Genomic DNA, 23650 nt, shown 5'->3' on the forward strand with positions numbered 1-23650 from the left:
AAACCCACCTAAGAAAAGGATATAAGCGCCATCATACTTACCGACTGAGGATTCATTTTACCAGTCATCAAAGCCAGTAAGTCCGAGTCAGCCATTGTAATTGTGCAGTCGGCCTTCTTATCTAAAACACAGACATGCAGAAGGAAGGAGAAATGGGGAGTGTTCAGTTTCATGTATACATTTTAGTCAAAAGCCACTGACTGCCACAGAATCACATCCAGAATTAGTGTGGGCAAATGGGCACTCACATACACTCTATGGCAGCCTGGTGAAATGTGACATAAATCACAAGCAACCTCAATATTTAACAAGAGGGAATTTATTAAATAAATCATGGTATATTCATATAACGGGATACAATGCAGTCATTAGACGATGTGGATCTACATTTTATTGACCTGGAAAGATACGTATGTTATACTCTTCATGATACTGTTATATAAGCCAGTTAACAAAACAAACTGTAAGAATGGACCCAAGTTTTGCTTAAAAACAGATATTCAATTATGTATGTACAGAAAAAACATCTGTAAACTTGGAGACCAATATATTAATAATAGCTACTGTGGCACACAGACTCTAAGGTGACCCCTGTGACCCCTGGCTTCTGGTATTCATGCCTTTGTATAATCCCCTACTCTCAAGTGTGGGCAGGACCTGTGACTTGCTTCTAGCCTGCAGAATGTGGCAATGGTGATGGGCTGTCATTCCTGTGTTCTGTTACACTGCATAAGACTCTGTCTTGCTGGCTCTCTCTCACTCTCCTGCTGGCCTTGAATAAACTAGATGCTATACTGTGAACTGCATACTGCATATGGAGAGGGCTACATGGCAGGGTACTGACCTTTAGGAGCTGAGGGCAGACTCTGACCAATAACCAGTAAAAAACTAAAGCTATCATTCTCACAGCTACAAGGAAATTAATTCTTCCAGCAACATCAGTGAACTTGGGCACGAACCACTTCCCCAGTCAAGTCTCTAGATGAGAACTCAGCCCTGGCCAACACCCTGACTGCGGCCTGCGACACCCTATGCAGAGGACCCAGCTAAGCTGTCCTCAGCCAACTTACCCATGGAAGCTGTGAGGTAATAAATAAATGTGTGCGTTTTTTTAAACCACTAAGTTTGTGGTAATTTGTTAGAAGATGAAGTCATCTAGACCAGGGGTTAACAAACTTTTTCTGTAAAGGACCAGACACTAAATATTTTAGGCTTTGCAGGCCACTAGGTCTCTACTGCAACTACTCAACTCTGCACCTGTAGCACGAGAGCAGCCATAGAGAACACATAAATGAATGTAGCTGTATTCCAATAAAACTATTTTCAAAACAGGTAGCAGACCAAGAGGGATAAGATATTTGCAACTCACAGATCTAACAGAGAATTTGTATCCAGAAAATATAAAAAACTCCTATCACTCAATTAGAAAAGGTTAGATAGTTCAATACAAAAGTGGGCAAATAACATAAACAGGCACAATACAAAAGATCTCCAAATGGTCAAAAAAAGCACATGAAACAGTGTTCAATTCCATTAGTCATCAGGAAAATGCAAATTAAAAGTACAGTTGAGATACTACAACGTACCTACTAGAATGAATGGCTTAAAAAAAAAAAGATAATACCCAGTGCTGGTGAGGATGAGGAGCAACTAGCAGGTCAGAACAATGCTGGAGGGACTGGAAAACGGTACAGCCACTTTAGACAACAGTCTGGACATTTCCTAGAAAGCTAAACATACACATGCCATATGACCTGCCAATCCCATTCTTAGGTGCTTACTGAAGAGAAATGAAAACATAAATCCACACAAAAACCTGTATGCGGATGCTCATAGTGGCTTTATTCCAATAGCCAAAAGCTGAAAGAAACCAAATATACTCCAGCTGGTGAATGGATAAACTACTCAGCAACAAAAAGGAACAAACTACTGATAATACATGAAAGAAGCAGGCTCAAAAAGCTGCATACTGTATGATTCCACTTGCAGTTTACGACATTCTGGAAAAAGTGAAACTACAGGGACAGAAATCAGATCAGGGGTTGCCAGGGCCTGAGGGTGAGAGAAGGGGTTTGATTACAAAAGGACATGAGGACATTTTTTTTTTTAATTAAGGGTACTTTAATTAATTAATTAATTTATTTTTGGCTGTGTTGGGTCTTTGTTTCTGTGCGAGGGCTTCCTCTAGTTGTGGCAAGTGGGGGCCACTCTTCATCGTGGTGCACGGGCCTCTCACTATCGCGGCCTCTCTTGTTGCAGAGCACAGGCTCCAGACGCGTAGGCTCAGTAGTTGTGGCTCAAGGGCCTAGTTGCTCCGCGGCATGTGGGATCTTCCCAGACCAGGGCTCAAACCCGCGTGCCCTGCACTAGCAGGCAGACCCTCAACCACTCTCATATAATATGGAAGAGACTGTAGAATAGTATATCCATATCAAAAAACTGGCTATATGGTAGCTCATGACTTAGTATTTCTACTCCTGGTTATATGCCAAATGGAAATAAGTACATGTGTCCACTAAAAGACACATATGAGAATGTTCGTAACACCTTTATTCATAAGGCCACAAAATGGAAAACTGCGAAGATACAGCAACCATGAACTGAATAAATAAATTCTGGTGTATTCACATAGTAAAAATGAACTACTGCTACATGCAACAATATAATAAATCTTACAATGCTGAGTGAAAGAAGCCACACCTAAAAGAGTAAATATTGTATGGTTCCAGCTATACGAATTTCCAAAATAAATAATATCAACCTATGGTGACAGAATTTGGAATAGTGGTTCCTTTTGGGAGTGGGTAGTGATGGGAGGTGGTGTCAGGGAGGTTTCTACAGTGCTGGCAACATTATGCATCCTGATCTGGGAGATGTGTTCATTTGTTAACATTTATCAGGCTGTACACTACAGATTCATGCCCTTCCTTACAGGCTAGACTTCAGAAAACTTTTACACAAAACAAAACAAAAAAAAACAGGTGGTGGGATGAATTTGGCCCATAGGTCATAATTTGTCAACCCCTGATACAGATGGTAGGATTATAGGAGAGTAATTTTTTCATTTTGTTTCTCTATCTTTCCCAATTTTTTTTGCACTTAAGTATGTATTACTATATAAAAACAAAGTTTTAAAAATATTCATTTTTTTATTGGAGTACAGTTGCTTTATAATGTTGTGTTAGTTTCTGCTGTACAACAAAGTGAATCAGCTATATGTATGCATATATCCCCTCCCTCTTGGACCTCTCTCCCACACCCCCCATCCCATGCATCTAGGTCATCACAAAGCACCGAGCTAGCTATCTATTTTACACATGGTAGTGTATATATGTCAATCCTAATCTCCCACCCTCCCCATCTCCCCAGTGTCCACATGTCCGTTCTCTTCATCTACGTCTCTATTCCTGCCCTGCAAATAGGTTTAAAATATTAATTTTAGTAGTATAACCAAAGTATAATGCAAAAAAGGCCGTACCACAAAGACTCTAATATCTTATTGCTAAATCAGCAATGTCTACCTTGGACAAGTGCAAAAGGAAAAATTCACCAAGAAATCAAAATTTTCAGTAGTCAGTGTTTCAGGCAATCAATATAACAATAGTACTCTAATAGTACTACTACCACTAATAGTAATAATATCAAATTACGGCCCAATAGTTAGATAATCTGTGCCTTAATAAAAAAAGATAGGAGTTGCTATGGTCTGAATGTTTGTATCCCCCGCAAAACTCGTATTTTGAAATCCTAATGCCTGATGTGATGGTATTGGTAGGGAGGGCCTTTGGAAGGTCATGAGGGTAGAGCCCTTATGAATGGGATTAATGCCTTACAAAGAGGCTCCAGAGAGACCCCTAGCTCCTTCCATGATATAAGCCCACAGCAAGAAGGCACTGGCTATGAACCAGGAAGAGGGCCCTCACCAAACGGGACCATACTGATGCCTTTATCTAGGACTTCCAGCCACCAGAGCTGTGAGAAGTAAATTTCTGTTGTTTATAAGCTACCCAGGCTGTGGTATGTTCGATATAGCAGCCCAAATGGCCTAAGATGGGGGTAAACTATGAAAATACAGCATGCCTATATTATTAAGTAACGAAAACAAGATTGAAAATAAAAGTTTTTATTATATGTCTTAGAATGCAGGGATAGCCCATAAAAAGACTGTGATTCAATAGCCCCTCCATCTTTGCCTGTAACAAAATTTTCTCTTATTACTTGAAAAAAGGTCTGAAGTCTTAAAAATTAAGGTATTTACAACCTAGAAAATCCAGTTCTCTTGTAGATATATAACATCAAAGAGCAGGGAGAAAAAAAGCTAGCAAATTGAGATAACTGGATTTCATTCATAATTGGATTAGATCCTAATATGCCAAAAAAAGGACTCATAGTCAATAAAAAGGTGACTTTAGGAAATAAATGCTGCTGCTGCTGTTACTATATCAGCATTTACTGAGCTCTCACTATGCCGATTACTTCACATACCTAGACTCATACAATAACCCTATGAGGGTCAGAGAGGTCAAACAACTTGCCCAAGGTCACACAGCTACTAAGTGGCTGAGCTAGGTATGAAAGCAGATTCCTGCTGCCAAAGACCACACTCCCAACTCCTAAGCTCTATGGCTTCCCCCTGTTACAGGAAGAATACAAACATTCAACAGCTCAGTTTTTTGTTGTTTTTTTTTTGCGGTATGCGGGCCTCTCACTGTTATGGCCTCTCCCATTGCGGAGCACAGGCTCCGGATGCGCAGGCTCAGCGGCCATGGCTCACGGACCTAGCCACTCCGCGGCATGTGGGATCTTCCCGGACCGGGGCACGATCCCATGTCCCCTGCATCGGCAGGCAGACTCTCAACCACTGCGCCACCAGGGAAGCCCCAACAGCTCAGTTTTAATTGAGCCTTCACCAATTCATCCGCATCTGATGTATCCCAGATGCCTTCTCAGCTCCCCTAGTCCTTTTGAGGAGTCACAAACAATTCTAATGTGTTTATGCAAAATTAATGTTTAATATATGGGTTGGGGAGGAAGCAATGATTTACTGAGCACTTACCATGCTAGGGGCTTTACATACCTTTTATCTCATTTAATCCCCACAACAGCTCCATGGATAGACATTATTCTCACCATTTTCTAGATGAGACAACTGGACTCAGGGAAGGTTTATACCTAGTTAGTGACAGAGCCAAGGTCTGAACGCAGGTTTCGGTATCTCCAAAGGCTATGCTCTTTCCCCTGTACCTTGGGGATGAGAGACTCTGAGGCCTTCTGTATCATGTTCCCCATTAAGGGGCAGGGTTGAGAACTCAAACAGGTGCTGAGAGGGAAGAATATACGAATGAAAGAATAATATATCATGTTAAATTAATTAAAGTTGGCTTCCTGGAGATATGCGAGTCATTTCAAAGGAGAGGAGGGAGGGGCCGAATTCATGGAGAAACACCAGGCAGCAAGAAAAGATTATGGAAAAATGCACAAAGCCTAAAAGTCCTTGACATAACCATCTGTATCATTACCAAACTCTTAGAATATAAGCAAATGAAATACATTTAAGTAAATCTTACTTTGCTAACAGAAAGTAAACCTCTCAACAGTATGTACATGTCAAAAGATCTAGCAATTCTCTTTAAGATGCCAGTTCAAACTAGGACAGGTTATTAATGCTTTAACATAGCTGATCTCTAACAAATGGTCATTTGTTGGCTGATGTAAAAGGAGCTGGCAATTTCCCACGGTAGCTTTTACTGGTAAGTCCATATTTCACCGCCACTCCTAGCTGCCAACAAGTATCAGTTTCAGCAGAAATTCAGGGTAAAATCCCTTCAGGTATGGGATGGGGCACCTAATGTGGGGAGAGCTCGCTGCCAGGGTTCATATGCAGAGAGCAAGGTTTTTCTGAAAATTTGCCATATGTTTCCATAAGCATATAATCTTTCAAAACAAACAAACAATAACAACAAAACAGGAAAATTTTTCTCCAAAAATCTCCTTGGGGGCAGAGTCAAGATGGAGGAGTACGAGGACACAGAGTTCACGTCTCCTCACAACTAGGGCACCTACCAGGTACTGGTGGGGAACCACGGACACCTAAAGAGATGGGAGGAACCCCGAATGACCAGATGGGACGTGGCGGGGAGGGAGCAGGGAGGAGAAGTGGAGGTGGGACGGGACCGGCACCCTTGAGAGACGGCTGGGGGAGAGGAGGGGTTCTCACACCTGAAGGAGCCCATCCACAGTGAGGGGAGCAACGGGGATGGGGAGAGACCCTTGAGAGGCCAGAGGATCGGAAGGGAAGGCAGCCAGCATTTCCCCCACCCACTTGGGCCCTGGGGAGCCTACTGAGGTCCCGGGCATGATCCTCTGCCCTCCCAGACCCCCTCTGGCCGCCCGGGTCCTGAGGGCGTGGGTGGGGAGTAGAGGCCAGACGGGACCGGTGCACTGAGGGGCGGCTGGGGAAGGGTGGGGTTTCCACCCTCGGGACGGGCCCACTCACAGTGAGGGGATCAGCGGGGACTGGGAGGATGGGAAGGGAACTAGGCCAGCGTTTCCCCCACTCATTCGGGCACCTGGGAGCCTACTGTGGTCCCAGGCCAGATCCTCCGCCCTCCGAGGCCCCCTCCAGCTACACTGGGCCTAAACCCCGGCCCTGCACTCCCACCCAGGGCCTTACCTCTGAACTCCGCTGTCCGAGGCCCCCTCCAGCCATGCTGCCTTTTCCTGCCTCATGGATCCTGAGCATAGGCCCCACCCCAACCTAAGCTCTGCCCCCACAGCCAAGGCCTTTTCTGGCCCATTTTTCTTTTTTTTTCGGGGGGGGGGGGGTTTGTGGTTGTGTTTTACCTTGTTGTTTCACTTATATATATTTTTTTCTAACTTTAAAATTTTTCTAATTTTATCTTTTATTCTTTGTTATTGTACTGCTCCTTTTTTTTTTTCTTTTGCTGCACCGTGCACCTTAAGGGATCTTGGTTCCCAGGCCAGAGGTCAACCCTGAGCTCCTGTGGTGGGAGCACTGAGTCCAAACCACTGGACTAACAGAGAACCTCAGACCTCAGGGAATACTAATAAGAGTGAGATCTCCCGGATGTCCTCATCTCGGCACCAAGACCCAGCTCTATCCAACTGTAAAAACTCCAGCACTGGACGCCTCAGGCCAAACAACCAGTAAGAAGGAACACAGCCCCACCCATCAAAAAAATGAGACGAAAAAAAATATGTTACAGATGAAAGAGTAAGGTAAAAACCTACAAGGCCAAATAAATGAAGAGGAAATAGGCAACCTACCTGAAAAAAGAATTCAGAGTAATGATAGTAAAAATGATCCAGGGGCTTCCCTGGTGGTGCAGTGATTAGGAATCCGCCTGCCAGTGCAGGGGACACAGGTTCATATGCCGTGGAGCAACTAAGCCCATGTGCCACAACAAATGAGCCTGCGCTCTGGAGACCATGACCCACAACTACTGAGCCTGTGTGCCAAGACTACTGAAGCTCACGTGCCTAGAGCCCGTGCTCCGCAACCTACCTGAAAAAAGAATTCAGAGTAATGATAGTAAAGATGATCCAGGGGCTTCCCTGGTGGTGCAGTGGTTAGGAATCCGCCTGCCAATGCAGGGGACACAGATTCATATGCGGTGGAGCAACTAAGCCCGTGTGCCACAACAAATGAGCCTGCGCTCTGGAGCCCATGACCCACAACTACTGAGCCCGTGTGCCATGACTACTGAAGCTCACGTGCCTAGAGCCTGTGCTCCGCAACGAGAAGCCACCGCAATGAGAAGCCTGCGCACCACAATGAAGAATAGCCCCCACTCACTGCAATAAGGGAAAGCCTGTGCATAGCAGTAAAGACGCAATGCAGCCAAAAATAAATAAATTAATTAATTAAAAAAAAGATATCCAAAATCACAGAAACAGGATGGAGGCACGGATCCAGAAAATACAAGAAATGTTAACAAAGACCTAGAAGAACTAAAGAACAAACAGTGATGAACACCACAATAACTGAAATGAAAAATATACTAGAAGGAATCAATAGCAGAAAAACTGAGGCAGAAGAACAAATAAGTGAGCTGGAAGACAAAATTGTGGAAATAACTGCCAAGGGGCAGAATAAAGAAAAAAGAATGAAAAGAATTGAGGACAGTCCTAGAGACCTCTGGGACAACATTAAACGCACCAACATTTGAATTATAGGGGTCCCAGAAGAAGAACAGAAAGAGAAAGGGTCTGAGAAAACATTTGAAGAGATTATAGTTGAAAACTTCCCTAACATGGGAAAGGAAATAGCAAACCAAGTCCAGGAAGCACAGAAAGTCCCTTCAGGATAAATCCTAGGAGAAACACACCAAGACACATAATAATCAAACTAACAAAAATTAAATCAAAAAAACAAAAAAAAAATTAAAAGCAGCAAGGGAAAAGCAAAAAATAACATACAAGGGCATCCCCATAAGGGTATCAGTTGATTTTTCAGCAGAAACTCTGCAGGCCAGAAGGGAGTGGCAGGATATATTTAAAGTGATGAAAGGGAAAAACCTACAACCAAGATTACTCTACCCAGCAAGGATCTCATTCAGATTTGATGGAGAAATCAAAAGCTTTACAGACAAGCAAAAGCTATAAGACAATTCAGCGCCACCAAACCAGCTTTACAACAAATGCTAAAGGAACTTCTCTAGGTGGGAAACACAAGAGAAGAAAAAGACCTACAAAAACAAACCCAAAACAATTAAGGAAATGGTAATAGGAACATACATATTGATACTTACCTTAAATGAAAATGGATTAAATGCTCCAACCAAAAGACACAGCCTCACTGAATGGATACAAAAACAAGACCCGTATATATGCTGTCTACAAGAAACCACTTCAGACCTAGGGACACATACAGACTGAAAGTGAGGGGATGGAAAAAGATATTCCATGGAAATGGAAATCAAAAGAAAGCTGGAGGAGCAATACTCATATCAGATAAAATAGACTTTAAAATAAAGACTGTTAAAGAGATAAGGAAGGACCCTACATAATGATCGAGGGATCAATCCAAGAAGTAAGTATAACAATTATAAATGTCTATGCACCCAACATAGGAGCACCTCAATACATAAGGCAAATGTTAACAGCCATAAAAGGGGAAATCAAGACTAACACAATAATAGTGGGGGACCTTTACACCCAATTACAACAATGGACAGATCATCCAAAATGAAAATAAATAAGGAAACACAGGTTTTAAATGATGCAACAAGACCAGATAGATTTAATTGCTATTTATAGGACATTCCACCCGCAAGTGGCAGAATACACTTTCCTCTCAAGTGCACATGGAACATTCTCCAGGATAGATCACAACTTGGGTCACAATCAAGCCTTGGAAAATTTAAGAAAATTGAAATCATATCAAACATCTTTTCTGACCACAACACTATGAGGTTAGAAATCAATTACAGGAAAAAAAAAACTGTAAAAAACACAAATACATGGAGGCTAAACACTGCATTGCTAAATAACCAAGAGATCACTGAATAAATCAAAGAGGAAATTAAAAAATACATAGAAACAAATGACAATGAAAACATGACAACCCAAAACATATGGGATGCAGCTAAAGCAGTTCTAAGAGGGAAGTTTATGGCAATTCAATCTCACCTCCAGAAACAAGAAAATCTCAAATAAACAATCTAATCCTATACTTGAAACAACTAGAGAAAGAAGAACAAAGAAAACCCAAAGTCAGTAGAAGGAAAGAAATCATAAAGATCAAAGCAGAAATAAATGAAATAGAAACAAAGAAAACAACAGCAAAGATCAGTAAAAGTAAAAGTTGGTTCTTTGAGAATATAAAAAAAAAAATTGATAAACCTTTAGCCAGACTCATCAAGTAAAAAAGGGAGCGGACTCAAATCAATAAAATTAGAAATGAAAAAGGAGAAATTACAACTGACACCACAGAAATACAAAGGATCATAAGACTGCAATGACGACTATATGCCATTAAAATGGACAACCTGGAAGAAATGGACAAATTCTTGGAAAGAAAAAACTCTCCAAGACTGAATCAGAAGGAATTAGAAAATATAAACAGACCAATCACAAGTAGTGAAATTGAAACTATAACTAAAGATCTTCCAACAAACAAAAAGTCCAGGACCAGATGGCTTCAGAGGTGAATTCTATCAAACATTTAGAGAAGAGCTAACACCTATCTTTCCCAAACTCTTCCAAAAAACTGCAGAGGAAGGAATGCTCCCAAACTCATTCTACGAGGCCACCATCACCCTGAAATCAAAACCAGACAAAGATACTACAAAAAAAGAAAATTAAAGACCAAGATCACTGATAAATATAGATGCAAAAATCCTCAACAAATACTAGCAAACAGAATGCAACAACACATTAAAAGGGTCATACACCATCATCAGGTGGGATTTATCCCAGGGATGCAAGGATTCTTCAATATACACAATCATATTTTCTGTAGTGGTATGCTTTGATTCCCTTTTTGTTATTCTTGTGAATTTACTGTAAGTTATTGCTTTGTGGTTACCACGAGGCTTACATAAAATAGCTTATAGATATAACAGTCTTTTTTATGTTGATAACAATTTAACTTCGATTACATACAAAACTCTACCTTTCTCTTACCCTCCTTTTATGTTTTTTTATGTCACAATTTAGATCTTTTTATATTGTGCTTCCATTAAAAATTGTTGTTGTTATAAACTAAAATATATATACATATATATATATACAAATCAATGTGATACACCACATTAACAAATTGAAGAATAAAAACCATATGATCATCTCAATAGATGCAGAAAAAGCTTTTGACAAAATTCAACACCCATTTATGATAACAACTCCCCAGAAAGTGGGCAGAGAGGGAAACCACCTCAATGTAATAAAGGCCATATATGACAAACTCACAGCAAACATCATTCTCAATGGTGAAAAACTGAAAGTATTTCCACTAAGATCAGAAACACGACAAGGATGTCCACTCTCACCACTCTTATTCAACATAGTATTGGAAGTCCTACCATAGCAATCAGAGAAGAAAAAGAAATAAAAGGAATACAAATTGGAAGAGAAGTAAAACTGTCACTGTTTGCAGATGACATGATACTACACATAGAAAATCCTAAAGATGCCACCAGAAAACTACTAGAACTAATCAATGAATGTGGTAAAGTTGCAGGATACAAAAGTAATGCACAGAAATCTCTTGCATTCCTATACACTAATAACAAAAGAGCAGAAAGAGAAATTAAGGAAACAATCCCATTTACCATCACAACAAAAAGAATAAAATACCTAGGAATAAATCTACCTAAGGAGACAAAAAATCTGTACTCAGAAAACTATAAAACACTGATGAAAGAAATCAAAGATGACACAAACAGATGGAGAAATATACCATGTTCTTGGATTAGAAGAATCAATATTGTGAAAATGGCTATACTCCCCAAAGCAATCTACAGATGCAATGCAATCCCTATCAAATTACCAATGGCATTTTTCACAGAACTAGAACAAAAAAATTTACAATTTGTATGGAAACACAAAAGACCCCAAATAGCCAAAGCAATCTTGAGAAAGAAAAACAGAGCTGTAGGAATCAGGCGCCCCAACTTCAGACTATACTACAAAGCTACAGTAATCAAGACAGTATGGTATTGGCACAAAAAAACAGAAATATAGATCAACGGTACTGGATAGAAAGCCCAGAGATAAACCTACACACCTATGGTCAACTAATATATGACAAAGGAGGCAAGAATATACAATGGAGAAAAGACAGCCTCTTCAATAAGTGGTGCTGGGAAAACTGGACAGCTACACATAAAAGAATGAAATTAGAACACTCCCTAACACCATACCCAAAAATACACTCAAAATGGATTAAAGACCTAAATGTAAGATGGGACTCTACAAAACTCTTAGACAAAAACATAGGAAAAACACTCTTTGACATAAATCACAGGAAGATCTTTTTTGACCCACCTCCTAGAATAACGAAAATAAAAACAAAAATAAACAAATGGGACCTAATGAAACTTCAAAGCTTTTGCACAGCAAAGGAAACCATAAACAAGACCAAAAGACAACCCTCAGAATGGGAAAAAATATTTGCAAATGAAGCAACTGACAAAGGATTAATCTCCAAAATTTACAAGCAGCTCATGCAGCTCAATAACAAAAAAACAAACAACCCAATCCAAAAATGGGCAGAAGACTTAAATAGACATTTCTCCAAAGAAGATATACAGACTGACAACAAACACATGAAAGAATGCTCAACATCATTAATCATTAGAGAAATGCAAATCAAAACTACAATGAGATATCATCTCACACCAGTCAGAATGGCCATCATCAAAAAATCTAGGAACAATAAATGCTGGAGAGGGTGTGGAGAAAAGGGAACACTCTTGCACTGCTGGTGGGAATGTGAATTGGTACAGCCACTATGGAGAACAGTATGGAGGTTCCTTAAAAAACTAAAAATCGAACTACCATATGACCCAGCAATCCCACCACTGCGCATATACCCTTAGAAAACCATAATTCAAAAAGTCACATGTGGGCTTCCCCGGTGGTGCAGTGGTTAAGAATCCACCTGCCAATGCAGGGGTAACAGGTTCAAGCCCTAGTCTGAGAAGATCCCACAGGCTGGGGAGCAACTAAGCCCGTGCACCACAATTACTGAGCCTGAGCTCTAGAGCCCGTGAGCCACAACTACTGAGCCCGTATGCCACAAATACTGAAGCCCACGTGCTTAGAGCCCGTGCTCTGCAACGAGAAGCCACCACAAAGAGAAGCCCGTGCACCACAACGAAGAGTAGCCACCGCTCACCACAACTAGAGAAAAAGCTCGCGTGCAGCAATGAAGACCCAACGCTGCCAAAAAAATAAAATAAGTTAAAAAAAAAAGTTACATTAAAAACAAAAGTCACATGTACCCCAATGTTCATTGCAGCACTATTTACAATAGCCAGGACACAGAAGCAACCTAAATGTCCATCAACAGATAAATGGATAAAGAAGATGTGGTACGTATATATAATGGAATATAACTCAACCATAAAAAGGAACAAAATTGGGTCATTTGTAGAGATGTGGATGGACCCAGAGTCAGTCATACAGGGTGAAGTCAGAAAGAGAAAAACAAATATCGTATATTAACACATATATGTGGAATCTAGAAAAATGGTACAGATGAACGTATTTGCAGGGCAGGAATAGAGACGCAGACATACAGAACAGACATGTGGACACCGGGGGGTAAAGGGAGGGTGGGATGAATTGGCAGATTAGGTTTGACATAAATACACTACCATGTATAAAAGGGATAGCTAGTGGGAACCTCCTGTATAGCACAGGGAGCTCAGCCTGATGCTCTGTGATGACCTAGGTGGGTGGGAGGTCCAAGAGGGAGAGGATATATTTATACATATAGGTGATTCACTTCATTGTACAGCAGAAACTAACACAACATTGTAAAGCAATTATACTCCAATAAAAATAAAAATTAAAGAAAAATAAAAACTTAAAAAAAATCACCTTGACATCTGTCTAGACATGTCAATATATAATCCTGAAGTAACCATTAACATTCAGTCATTTAAAAAAATTGGCATTATTTCCCCAAAGTTCTTTTTATTTCTAAAAGCTAGAATCTAGATGCAACATTTAGTTTTTCTTCGTACATCATGTTAGATGGCAGTTCACAGAATGTAAACATAGTTATTTTTCTGCCCACTCATTTTGAGAAAAAAAAATGCTGCCCACACCAGATACCCTTACTACCACTCAGCTTTTCCTTCATTAATCTCTAGTTGATTCCTTACTCAACAGTACATATAACACTGCTCTTAACATCTTCTCCTTTCTCCAAGCTCTAAACTCTATTCCAGGATCTCTGCCAAACCCCTCTGTACCTCAAAATGCCCCTGAATATTTATCTACCCCCTCTTAGAGGAAGAAGTATCCATCCCTCCTTGTTAAGGCTAACCCTCCTTCCACCTGTGCTCCTGATGACATTGTCTCCTCCAGGACCTTCCCCAGTAATGTAGCAATAACGAACTCTACCATCTTTGATATATCTCCTTCTCCTTCACAGCTTCCAAGTACCATCAACTTCACCCCAAACACCCCTAGCAACTACCATGTAACAACATCCTTTTTTCTCACTGCCAACACTCGGCTATCCTTTTTGCTTACTTAGATGGTGGTACCATCCATCCTCCTAATTGCTCTCTCTGCTTCTGATTTCTTCATTTCTAATTCATCAGGTCGAATACACCAGCTTCATCCTCTAAAACAGCAGAGTATTTAGAAAGCTCTGACTTTCACTTTTCTACTCAAAAAGATTTAAGGGATTGATTATATATAAAATCGTTTTCAAAGTTCATAGTATAGCCCTCTAAAACGCTAGTTCCTATCCATCCCATCTCTTAATCGCACCAGGCTCTCTCCGAGAGAAACATAACATACAATATAGCTACCACTTACTGAGCATCATTCCTTCATTCTGCTGTTCACTTTTTTTTTATTTATTTATTTTACTGAAGGCCTACCATGTGACAGGTACTATTCTAGGCACTGTGAATGCAGCAGTGAACCTAAGAGGCACAAAGCTCTGCCTTCATGCAGCTTACAACTCAAGTGGGGGGGATGGACGATAAGTAAAGAAATAAGATATGGTATCAGATGGCGGTAAGTGCTATAAAGAAAAATAAGGCAGAAAAGGACAATAGGGAATGGTAATGGGGGTGTGATTTAGAAGTGTGGTTGGGGAAAGGCTCACTGAGAAGGTGACATTTGGGCAAAAACCAAAGGAAATGGGAGAACAAGCCATGAGGATATGTGAGGGATGACGACTCCAGGCAGTAAAAGCCCCTGAACTGCGAACGCCCACGTTCAAGCAATAGCAAGGAGGCCAGTGTAACCGGAGCAAAGTGAGGGAGAGTATAATAAGACAGAGAAGACTAGGGCCAGATCATGTGGTGTGATTATAAGAACCCTGGTTTTTACCCTGTGAGCTGACTTGAGTTTTAAAATGATCACTCCAGCTGGTGTGTACAGAAACAGGGCAGAAGGTTAGAAACAGGGAGACCAGGCAAAAAATGATGGAGGACCAAGGTGGTAGTAGTATAGGATGGAATTTGCTGGCGGATTACACTGTAGAGTGTGAGAAAAAGAAGAGCCAAGGTAGATGCAAACTATTACATTTAGAATGGATAAACAACAGCTCCTACTGTATAGTACAGGGGACTATATCCAAACTCCTGGGATAAACCATAATGGAAAAGAATATTAAAAAAAGCACGTGTATATGTGTATAACTGAGTCACTCTGCTGTACAGCAGAGATTGTCACACCATTGTAAATCAACTATACTTCAATTAAAAAAAAAAAGAAGAGCTAAGCATGACTTCAAGGGTTTTAGACTGAGGAACTGGTAAGACAGAGGAGCAATTTAGCAAGATGCAGAAGACAGTTCGAGGAGAACATAATTAAAGGGGAGTGGGAGGAAGATCAGCAGTTCAATTTCATACATGTTAGCCTTGAGATGCCTACTAAGGATCCAAGTAAACTTGTCAATTATGCAGCTGGATACACACCTTGGAGTTCAGTAGCTGAGTTCACACTGAAGATACCTGGGAGTCATCAGTGTAGAGACGGTTTTAAAAGCATGAAACTAGATGAGAGTCCCAGGGACTAAATGGAGATAGAACTGAGCCTTAGAGCACTCCAACATTTAGACTTTTAGAGATGCAGGAAAAAAAAGGGACAGAGGCCAAGAAGGAACAGCCAGTAGGTAAGAAGAAAGCCTGGAAGAATAATATAATTATGAGGGCTGGGAATTAACCACTCAATTTACCAACATGGCGGTTACCTGACCTTGACAAGAACAGTTCTGGGATAATAATGAGGACCAAAGCTGACTGGAATGGGTGAGAGAAAGACTGGGTGAGAGAAGTGGAGGCAGTGAGTACAGACAGGTCTTCTGAGGACACATAACCATACACTGAAGCATATGCTTCACAGGCTAATCAGGAGATAATGCTCTTAATCCTCACGTGACCCTATGAAATAGGTACCATTTATTATTCCCATTTACAAATGAAAAAAACAAAGCTCAGAGAAGTGAAATAATTTGTTCAAGGCCAGAATCTGTGAGTGGCAGGACCAGGACTCCAAACCCAAGTCTGTTTAATTCCAAAGCCTATGGCTGGTGACAGTGATGGAGCCTTCCCGTCTTTGGGAGGAAGCAGCTGTGACCTATTCCTGTTCCCAAGGATTCCCCAGTTCTTTAACAAGGTCCTGGAACTCTAAAGCCAGCCCTTTTGGAAAACACCAAAGCAGGCCCCCATTTTTCTTTGTGAACTTGTCAGTACTCCTACAAATGAAGTCATCACTGCACTGACCTGAGTTAGGGAGCACTGATCCTTTGCCATTCTTCACGTCCACCACCCAGGTGGCTTCTTTACCTCCAGGGCCGTCCTTCACCTTGAAGGCAAAAATACCACCGATTTTCTTCACAAACTGCTCCCCTTCCTGGAAATAAAAATAACACAGAGTTATATGAAGTTCATTCCTCTGGCTTTTCCCCAAATTTTTAAATAGATACAGGATGTGAGCAGCTGGGTCAGCAGACAGTCCCCAAGCTCCCTTAGGATCTTTTACCCAGAAAAGTCTGAAAGGCAACCAGGCAACAACTGCGTCACCTGCCAAATCTTCTGTTGAAAATGGCTTTCTGGATACAACTGGTGGAAGGACAGGGAGAATGGGAGAGTGGGTGGCACAGCAGCATTTTCTACTGAAATAGCCTTCATTTGTCTCAATAATTTCTGAAAGATTCACTCCGGCCTCTCTCAATGTAGGAAGCCTAACGCCTCTTTTCTTTGTAGGTAAATTCCTTCACATGTATTTTTGTTCTTGCACAATCAGAATTTAAAGATAAGTGGTTCAACTCATTTCCTGGATTAGTATAAAGAATTATACAAGTAATATACCATCCACCACCTACTTTTGGATCTTGAGGAATGAAGCTGGAAAAATAACCTCAGATCCACATCTCCATAGGTTGGTTTCCTTTCTCCCTCCTTCTCCCCTTCATTCCCACTCTGTTTCATCCTTCCTTACTGAAATATTGATTGACCGAAACAATGATTGGCACCAGACTTTATTCCAGACGCTACGGAGTTAGAAGGGTAAATGATAATACACTATGATCACTACGAAAAAGGGGAACACAGGGGCCTACAGGAGCACAGAGGACCCGCTAACCCGGCTGGCAGGGTGAATAACTCACACACCTTAAAAAAAAACACACACACAATAATTTTATTGCAATTATTTTTCTTTAGAGAAAAAAACATATTGTACTGCAGAAAAAATAGAAAATATTGAGAAGCAAAAAGAAAACAAATCATTCATAATTTCACCACTCAGAGAAAATAACATTTTGATATAAATCTCCTCTTTTTTCTCTACATATATATATATATATATATTTTTTTTTTTTTTTTTTTCTTGCGGTACTTGGGCCTCTCACTGCTGTGGCCTCTCCTGTTGCGGGGCACAGGCTCCAGACGCGCAGGCTCAGCGGCCATGGCTCACGGGCCTAGCTGCTCTGTGGCATGTGGGATCTTCCCGGACCGGGGCATGAACCCGTGTCCCCTGCATCAGCAGGCGGACTCTCAACCACTGCACCACCAGGGAAGCCCCCATATATATATTTTTAATGAGTATATATACTGTTTTGTAATCCACTTTTCGGTTTAATATAGCTATCCTTATTACTGTGTCATTAAGTCTTCTTCCATATAATTTTAAATGACCATACATAGTCTTTAATTGTAGACGTGTACTGTACTTTATTTAACCAATACTCTGCTGCTTGATGTTTAAGGTTAGTCTTAACTTCTGGCTCTTATAACAATGCTGTACATAACGTTCTTACATCTAAGTATTTTTACATAACCTCATTTACTTAAGGTTAATCTCCAAGAATTAAATGTTACTAATTAATAACAATGAATTTGCAATCAGCATCGGTTTGAATTCCTGCTCTGCCATTACTTATATAACCCTGAGCAATTTACTAAATCTCTCTGAATCTCAGTCTTCTTATCTGTGAAAGGGAGATAATAATATAGCTACCCTCACAGAGTTGTATGGTATTTAAATACCCACAAAGCACAGAGTAACTGCTCAATAAACGCTGGCATTTTTCCCCATTATTTTACTGTATGATCTGTCTGCTATTCCTGTGCCAGTATTATAGCTTTATAAATGTACTTTACTCTTTGGTACAGTAAATACCATAATTCCTCTCTTAGAAAGATTCTTAACTATTCTTGGATTTGTTTTGGACATTTTTTCCTCTAGATGTACATTATAATCATTTAGTTAGTTCTTCCCCCGAAAATGGGGCTATAGGACTTCCCTGGTGGGGCAGTGGTTTAGAATCCACCTGCCAATGCAGGGGACATGGGTTCAATCCTTGGTCTGGGAAGATCCTACATGCCACAGAGCAACTAAGCCCGTACACCACAACTACTGAGCCTGTGCTCTAGAGCCCGCGAGCCACAACTACTGAGCTGGCACGCCACAACTACTGAAGCCTGCACGCCCTAGAGCCCATGTGCCACAACTACTGAGCCCTCATGCTGCAACTATTGAAGCCCATGTGCCTAGAGCCCATACTCCACAACAAGAGAAGCCACAGCAATGAGAAGCCCATGCACAGCAACAAAGAGTAGCCCCCACTCGCCCACAACTAGAGAAAGCCTGCGCACAGCAACAAATACCCAACGCAGCCAAAATAAATAAACAAACAAATAAATAAATGGGGCTACATACAATATATGGATCTGTTTGGAGGAAAAGTAATATCTTTACAATATTAAGTCCTCCCATCCATGAAGATGGTGTATCTTCAAGTTTTCCTTGATGTCCCTTGGCAATATTTTGTCATTTTCCCCCATATAGGCTTTTGTACATTTCTTGCCAAGTTTACTCTTAGTTTTTTAATATTTTATATTACTCTTGTTAATAATATATTTTTCATTATATTTCATGACTAGGTAATTGCAAATATATAGAAAATATATTCATCTTTACATATTTATTCTGGAATTGGCTACCTTTTCAGTTTTCTTATAATTTCTAATCGAGTTTTTATTTACCACCTTTTTTTTTTCAGCCTTATATCCCTGCAATAATTTATATCCAAGATTCCTCCTTTTGGTATCATAATATTTCTTCTTTTAACAAAGACTTTAGTGTTTACTATGTTCAGGCACTGTGCTAAGTACGTGAAATACTCAAATAATTATTATCAGTTACTAACCTCTGTTTCTACGTATGCAGAGAGTCTGGCCTAAGTTCTTTCTTTTTGTTGTGTTTTGTTTGTTTTATAACAAATTCATTGAGATATTTATATATCAAAAAATTAATCCTTTTAAAGTATATTAATTCAGTGGTATTTTAGTATATTCAAAGTTGTGCAACCAACACCACTATCTAATGTTAGAACATTCTCATCACCCCAAAAAGAAAACCATACACATTAGCAGTCACCCCCACCCCCACCATCCTCCCCTCCTGCCGGCCCCTGGCAACCACTAACCTACTTTCTGTCTTGATGGACTTGCTTATTCTGGACATTTCACACAAATGGAATCATACAGTATATGGTCTTTTGTTACTGGCTTCATTCACTTAGTATAATGCTTTTAAGGTTTATCCACGTTAAAGCACGTTATCAGTAATTAATTCCTTTTGATGGCCAAATAATATTCCATTGTATGGATGCAGCATATTTTGTTTAGCCATTCACCAGTTGGTGGCTGTTTCCCCTTTTCAGCTATTATCAATGATACTGCTATGGACACTTGTGCACAAGTTTTCATATGGACATAGGATCTAATTCCTCTTATATTTAGAAGTAAAAATTTGGGTCATAAGGTAATGTTTAACCTTTCGAGGAACTATCAAGCTGTCTTCTAAAGTGGCTGCACCATGTTACACTCCTACCAGCAACAAATGAAGGTTCCAATTTCTCTACATCCTTACCAACATTCTTGTCTGTCTTTTTTATTTTAGTTATCCTAGTGGGTGTGTCAATCTTTTTCTTGTACATAGATAACACACCTGAACCTATCTAGAATGAACCATGAGTCTTAGGACTCCAAAGAAGCTATTCTAAAAATATTTAGTCTAGGCCTACTTATCTCAACAGCCATGGAAGCAATTCTTACATGTGACTGTCCTGAAATCAACTACCAACATTTTCTAATTAAATCAAGAAATCAAAATGATTGTCAGATTTTTAAAGTGAAGGAGAGAAATTCTCTTATTTTGGCTTCCCTTAAAACATCTCACTCAAATTAAGTTAACTTTCGGAAAAACTAGTAACAACAACAATGATCTTTTGGGGGCTATAAAGTTTTCAAGTGCTTTTATATACATTATTTCTTTAATTTTCATAAAACCCTGAAAGTAGTTGCACAGGTGTTAATATTAGCTCATTAAGCAGAAAAAATTACTGAGGCTGTAAAAGGTTGAGAACCCTTTAGACTATTCTCTATCCTACTGCCAACTAATCCATCTAATACAACCCACCTAACACTAACATAAATATCACTTTCAGGTTTGAATTTAAATGGCTCCCCACAGCCTACAGGATAAAGTCTGCCTTTATATATCATTCAAAATTCTTCATAATCTGAAGGATATTTATATGTTCTTATCTTCAGCCCCTTTTTCATCCTCCCCAGGTTTTTTTGTTCTGACCGCTTTGAATGCCATGAACATACATGCCTCTATGCCCTTGCTCATGCCCTGTCCCAGTTCACTCACCTCCTCCTACTCTCCATTCCCACCTAACTTCATCAATTCAAGTCTCAGCTCACACACTAACTCTTCCGGAAAGGTGTTTCTGCCTCTACTGGACATTTTGATAGCCCTTTGCACATACACCCACCTGCAAGTTTCTTGCTAAAGCAGTTTGTTTTTTTTTTCCGGGAAAAATTTCCCATGTCTATTTTCCCACTAAACTCAATGTTCCCTGAAGGGCAAGGACGTATGACAAGTAAGCAACACAACCAGAAATCAATCTCAGGTTGGTTTAACTTCAAATTCAATGCTCTTTCCATTTGCTCATACCATATGGCAAAGTAGGTTATATCAATACTTCCAAACTTTGGCCTATAAAAGTAGTTTCTGTCACCATAAATAAATTAAAAGAAAGTTCAAGTCTTTTCCACATTCCTTAAAATCCTTTATCCTTCAAGGTTCTGTGGAGATAATCTAGAAGAGTAGGTAGTAACACTGGTGTGCTGGGCCACCCAAGGAGCCAGGCTTCCTTTGGGGCCAAGAGCCCATGAACAGCTACTTCCAGCTGCATCTACGCGTCATCTGCTTGCACAATGCCTCAGGAATAGTTGTGTTAGACACCAACAAGTTAGAGCAGGAAATCACCAGCAAACGTTTAGGAATTCTACCTGAATACCTGGAAATTCCTCCCACTTCCTTAAGACAGATGTAGATTAATTTTGCACCTGCTGTTACTTTTGACAACCAACTGATCCTCTTATAAAATCAAATCCTTTGGTCAGTAAAACATTTTCAATTGAAGAAGGAGTGAGAGAGGGCAAGGAAATGGACAAGGAGGAGAGAGTTAAAAGGGTAAAGAAAATACACATCTGTTGCAACACTAGAGATCACTAATACTAAGAAAGTTCTAAGTGCTTGCTTGCTTGAAGAAAAGTACTTCTTTCTGAGTAGGCAAAGGGTCAAGGAGTAGGTCCTGTTGTAAACTTAATAGGAACAAAAAATTAAGACAATTCAAAGAAGGGCAATGGGGTATTGCTATCGAAAACAAAAGTGGAAATAAAATCTCTTGTCAGGCTTCCTTTGCAATGCAGAAAATGCATGAATTGACAAAAGATTCCAAGACTTTCACTTTCTAGTACTGCAAACATTTAGGAAACTGACAATCGTGGGAAGGAAAAAAGAAACAAGGGGACAAGGTCCATGCAAGTGAGGTTACAGAAGGAGAAGAAAAGAATTAAAATGGGAGCAAGAGGCATACATTTGCAAAGCTAAAAGAAAACTGTGAAATAAAAACAGCACTGTTTCGTTAATCCCAGTAATGAAATATGCAATGGTTGACATACAGCCATAACAGATACTCTCTAAACTATTTTCTTTTTTGACAGAATAAAGTCGAAAAAAAAGAAAAAATAAGGGACAACCTGGCAGAAACAACTATCCTATGGATTACTCTGCAGGCAAATACTGGTGGCATGAAAAAAATTTTTTTCAAGCTGAGCCCTTAGAGAGTCCAGCTTCACTTTAGTGGACATTTGTAATAAAAGAAATTTAAAAAACAATAATGAGATATATTTCCCTACTATTGGCAAAGATTTTTTTAAAACCAGCCAACAAAGCACTGGAGATAGTGTGAAGAAAAAACCATCACTCTCACGAACTGTCATTAAGTTTGTAAATTAGTTCCCTCTTTTTGGTGGATAGTTTGGCAACATGTATCAAAAAGCTAAACATACATATCCAACAACCCAACAATTTCCCCTTCTAACTATTTGTGCTGAGGTAATCATGGCGTTAAGTATTTAAAAATGAGGGCAAAAGGAAATTTATTATACCTGTTTTTTTTACTTGCAAGATTTAAATACAACACAATGTTCAACACAGGAGGCTAGTTATATAGATTATGATACCTATATTCAAACGTGTACTATGGGGTCATTAAAACTGATGGTAAGGATTTATATTTATGGGCAGTGAATATACTATCAAGAGAAGAAAGCAGGTTATAAAATAACAGGTAGGGACTTCCCTGACAGTCCAGTGGCTAAGACTCCACACTCCCAACACAGGGGGCCTGGGTTCAATCCCTGGTCAGGGAACTAGATCACACATACAGCAACTAAAGATCCCACATAGTGCAACTAAGACCTGGCGCAGCCAAAAAAATAAATAAATGAATATTAAAACAAAACAGGTAGACTAACAAGGGTGTATCCCTCAAGATGGCAGCAAGATAGGTCTGCAAGCTCCTGGGCCACCGCCTGCCTGCTGGGAACTGTCAGCCCTGGCCTCCTCTACATCAGGAAGATTGTTGATCATTATGAAAATTCTAGAAATGCAGGGTACTTTGTCAAGACACATCAGTCGCTTTAGCTGTTTTCCCATCCACAGCACAATCACCTTAAGGTGTTAAGAAATCCTTTGTGCTATAATAAGGGAGTTACAAGATATGCACAATGCTTGCCTTCACACTGTGGCTCTAATATGAGTGAAATGCACACCTTAAATGTTCTGAATCCTTTATTTCAGCCCACTGGTCAGCTTAATACATGTGTAATTGGAATTATGTGACTGTGGCTGTAAATGTGCCTCGTTGGTCACAATTAAAATCAATTATGAAATTCCAAGGTATCTTTAAGTTTGAAACAATGAAGTAAATACCTAATTTTGCCTGAAGAGAATAACTCTCTATTTTGCAGAGTTACTGTTAGATTGCTTTAGTATGATTATTATCTATCAAGAACTAATTACTGATCCTCCAGAAGGCAGACAGCAGAAGCAAGAAGATCTATAATCC

The 23650-nt window shown here is 40.0% G+C and overlaps 1 protein-coding gene across 8 annotated transcripts in view; it reads right to left on the reverse strand.

The window, feature by feature from the left end:
- SCP2 (sterol carrier protein 2) overlaps positions 1–23650 on the reverse strand; it is a 163789-nt gene that overhangs the window by 4249 nt on the left and 135890 nt on the right. For all 8 annotated transcript variants that reach the window (XM_073789698.1, XM_033866520.2, XM_073789693.1 and 5 more), the window contains 2 exons: positions 16440–16569; positions 42–121 (listed from right to left, as the gene is read on the reverse strand). In XM_073789698.1, the coding sequence (XP_073645799.1) occupies positions 42–121; positions 16440–16569 (210 nt within the window). The remainder of the gene's footprint in view (positions 1–41; positions 122–16439; positions 16570–23650) is intronic.

The sequence above is a fragment of the Tursiops truncatus genome, chromosome 1, assembly GCF_011762595.2.
Source record: "Tursiops truncatus isolate mTurTru1 chromosome 1, mTurTru1.mat.Y, whole genome shotgun sequence".
Taxonomy (NCBI): Eukaryota; Metazoa; Chordata; class Mammalia; order Artiodactyla; family Delphinidae; genus Tursiops; species Tursiops truncatus.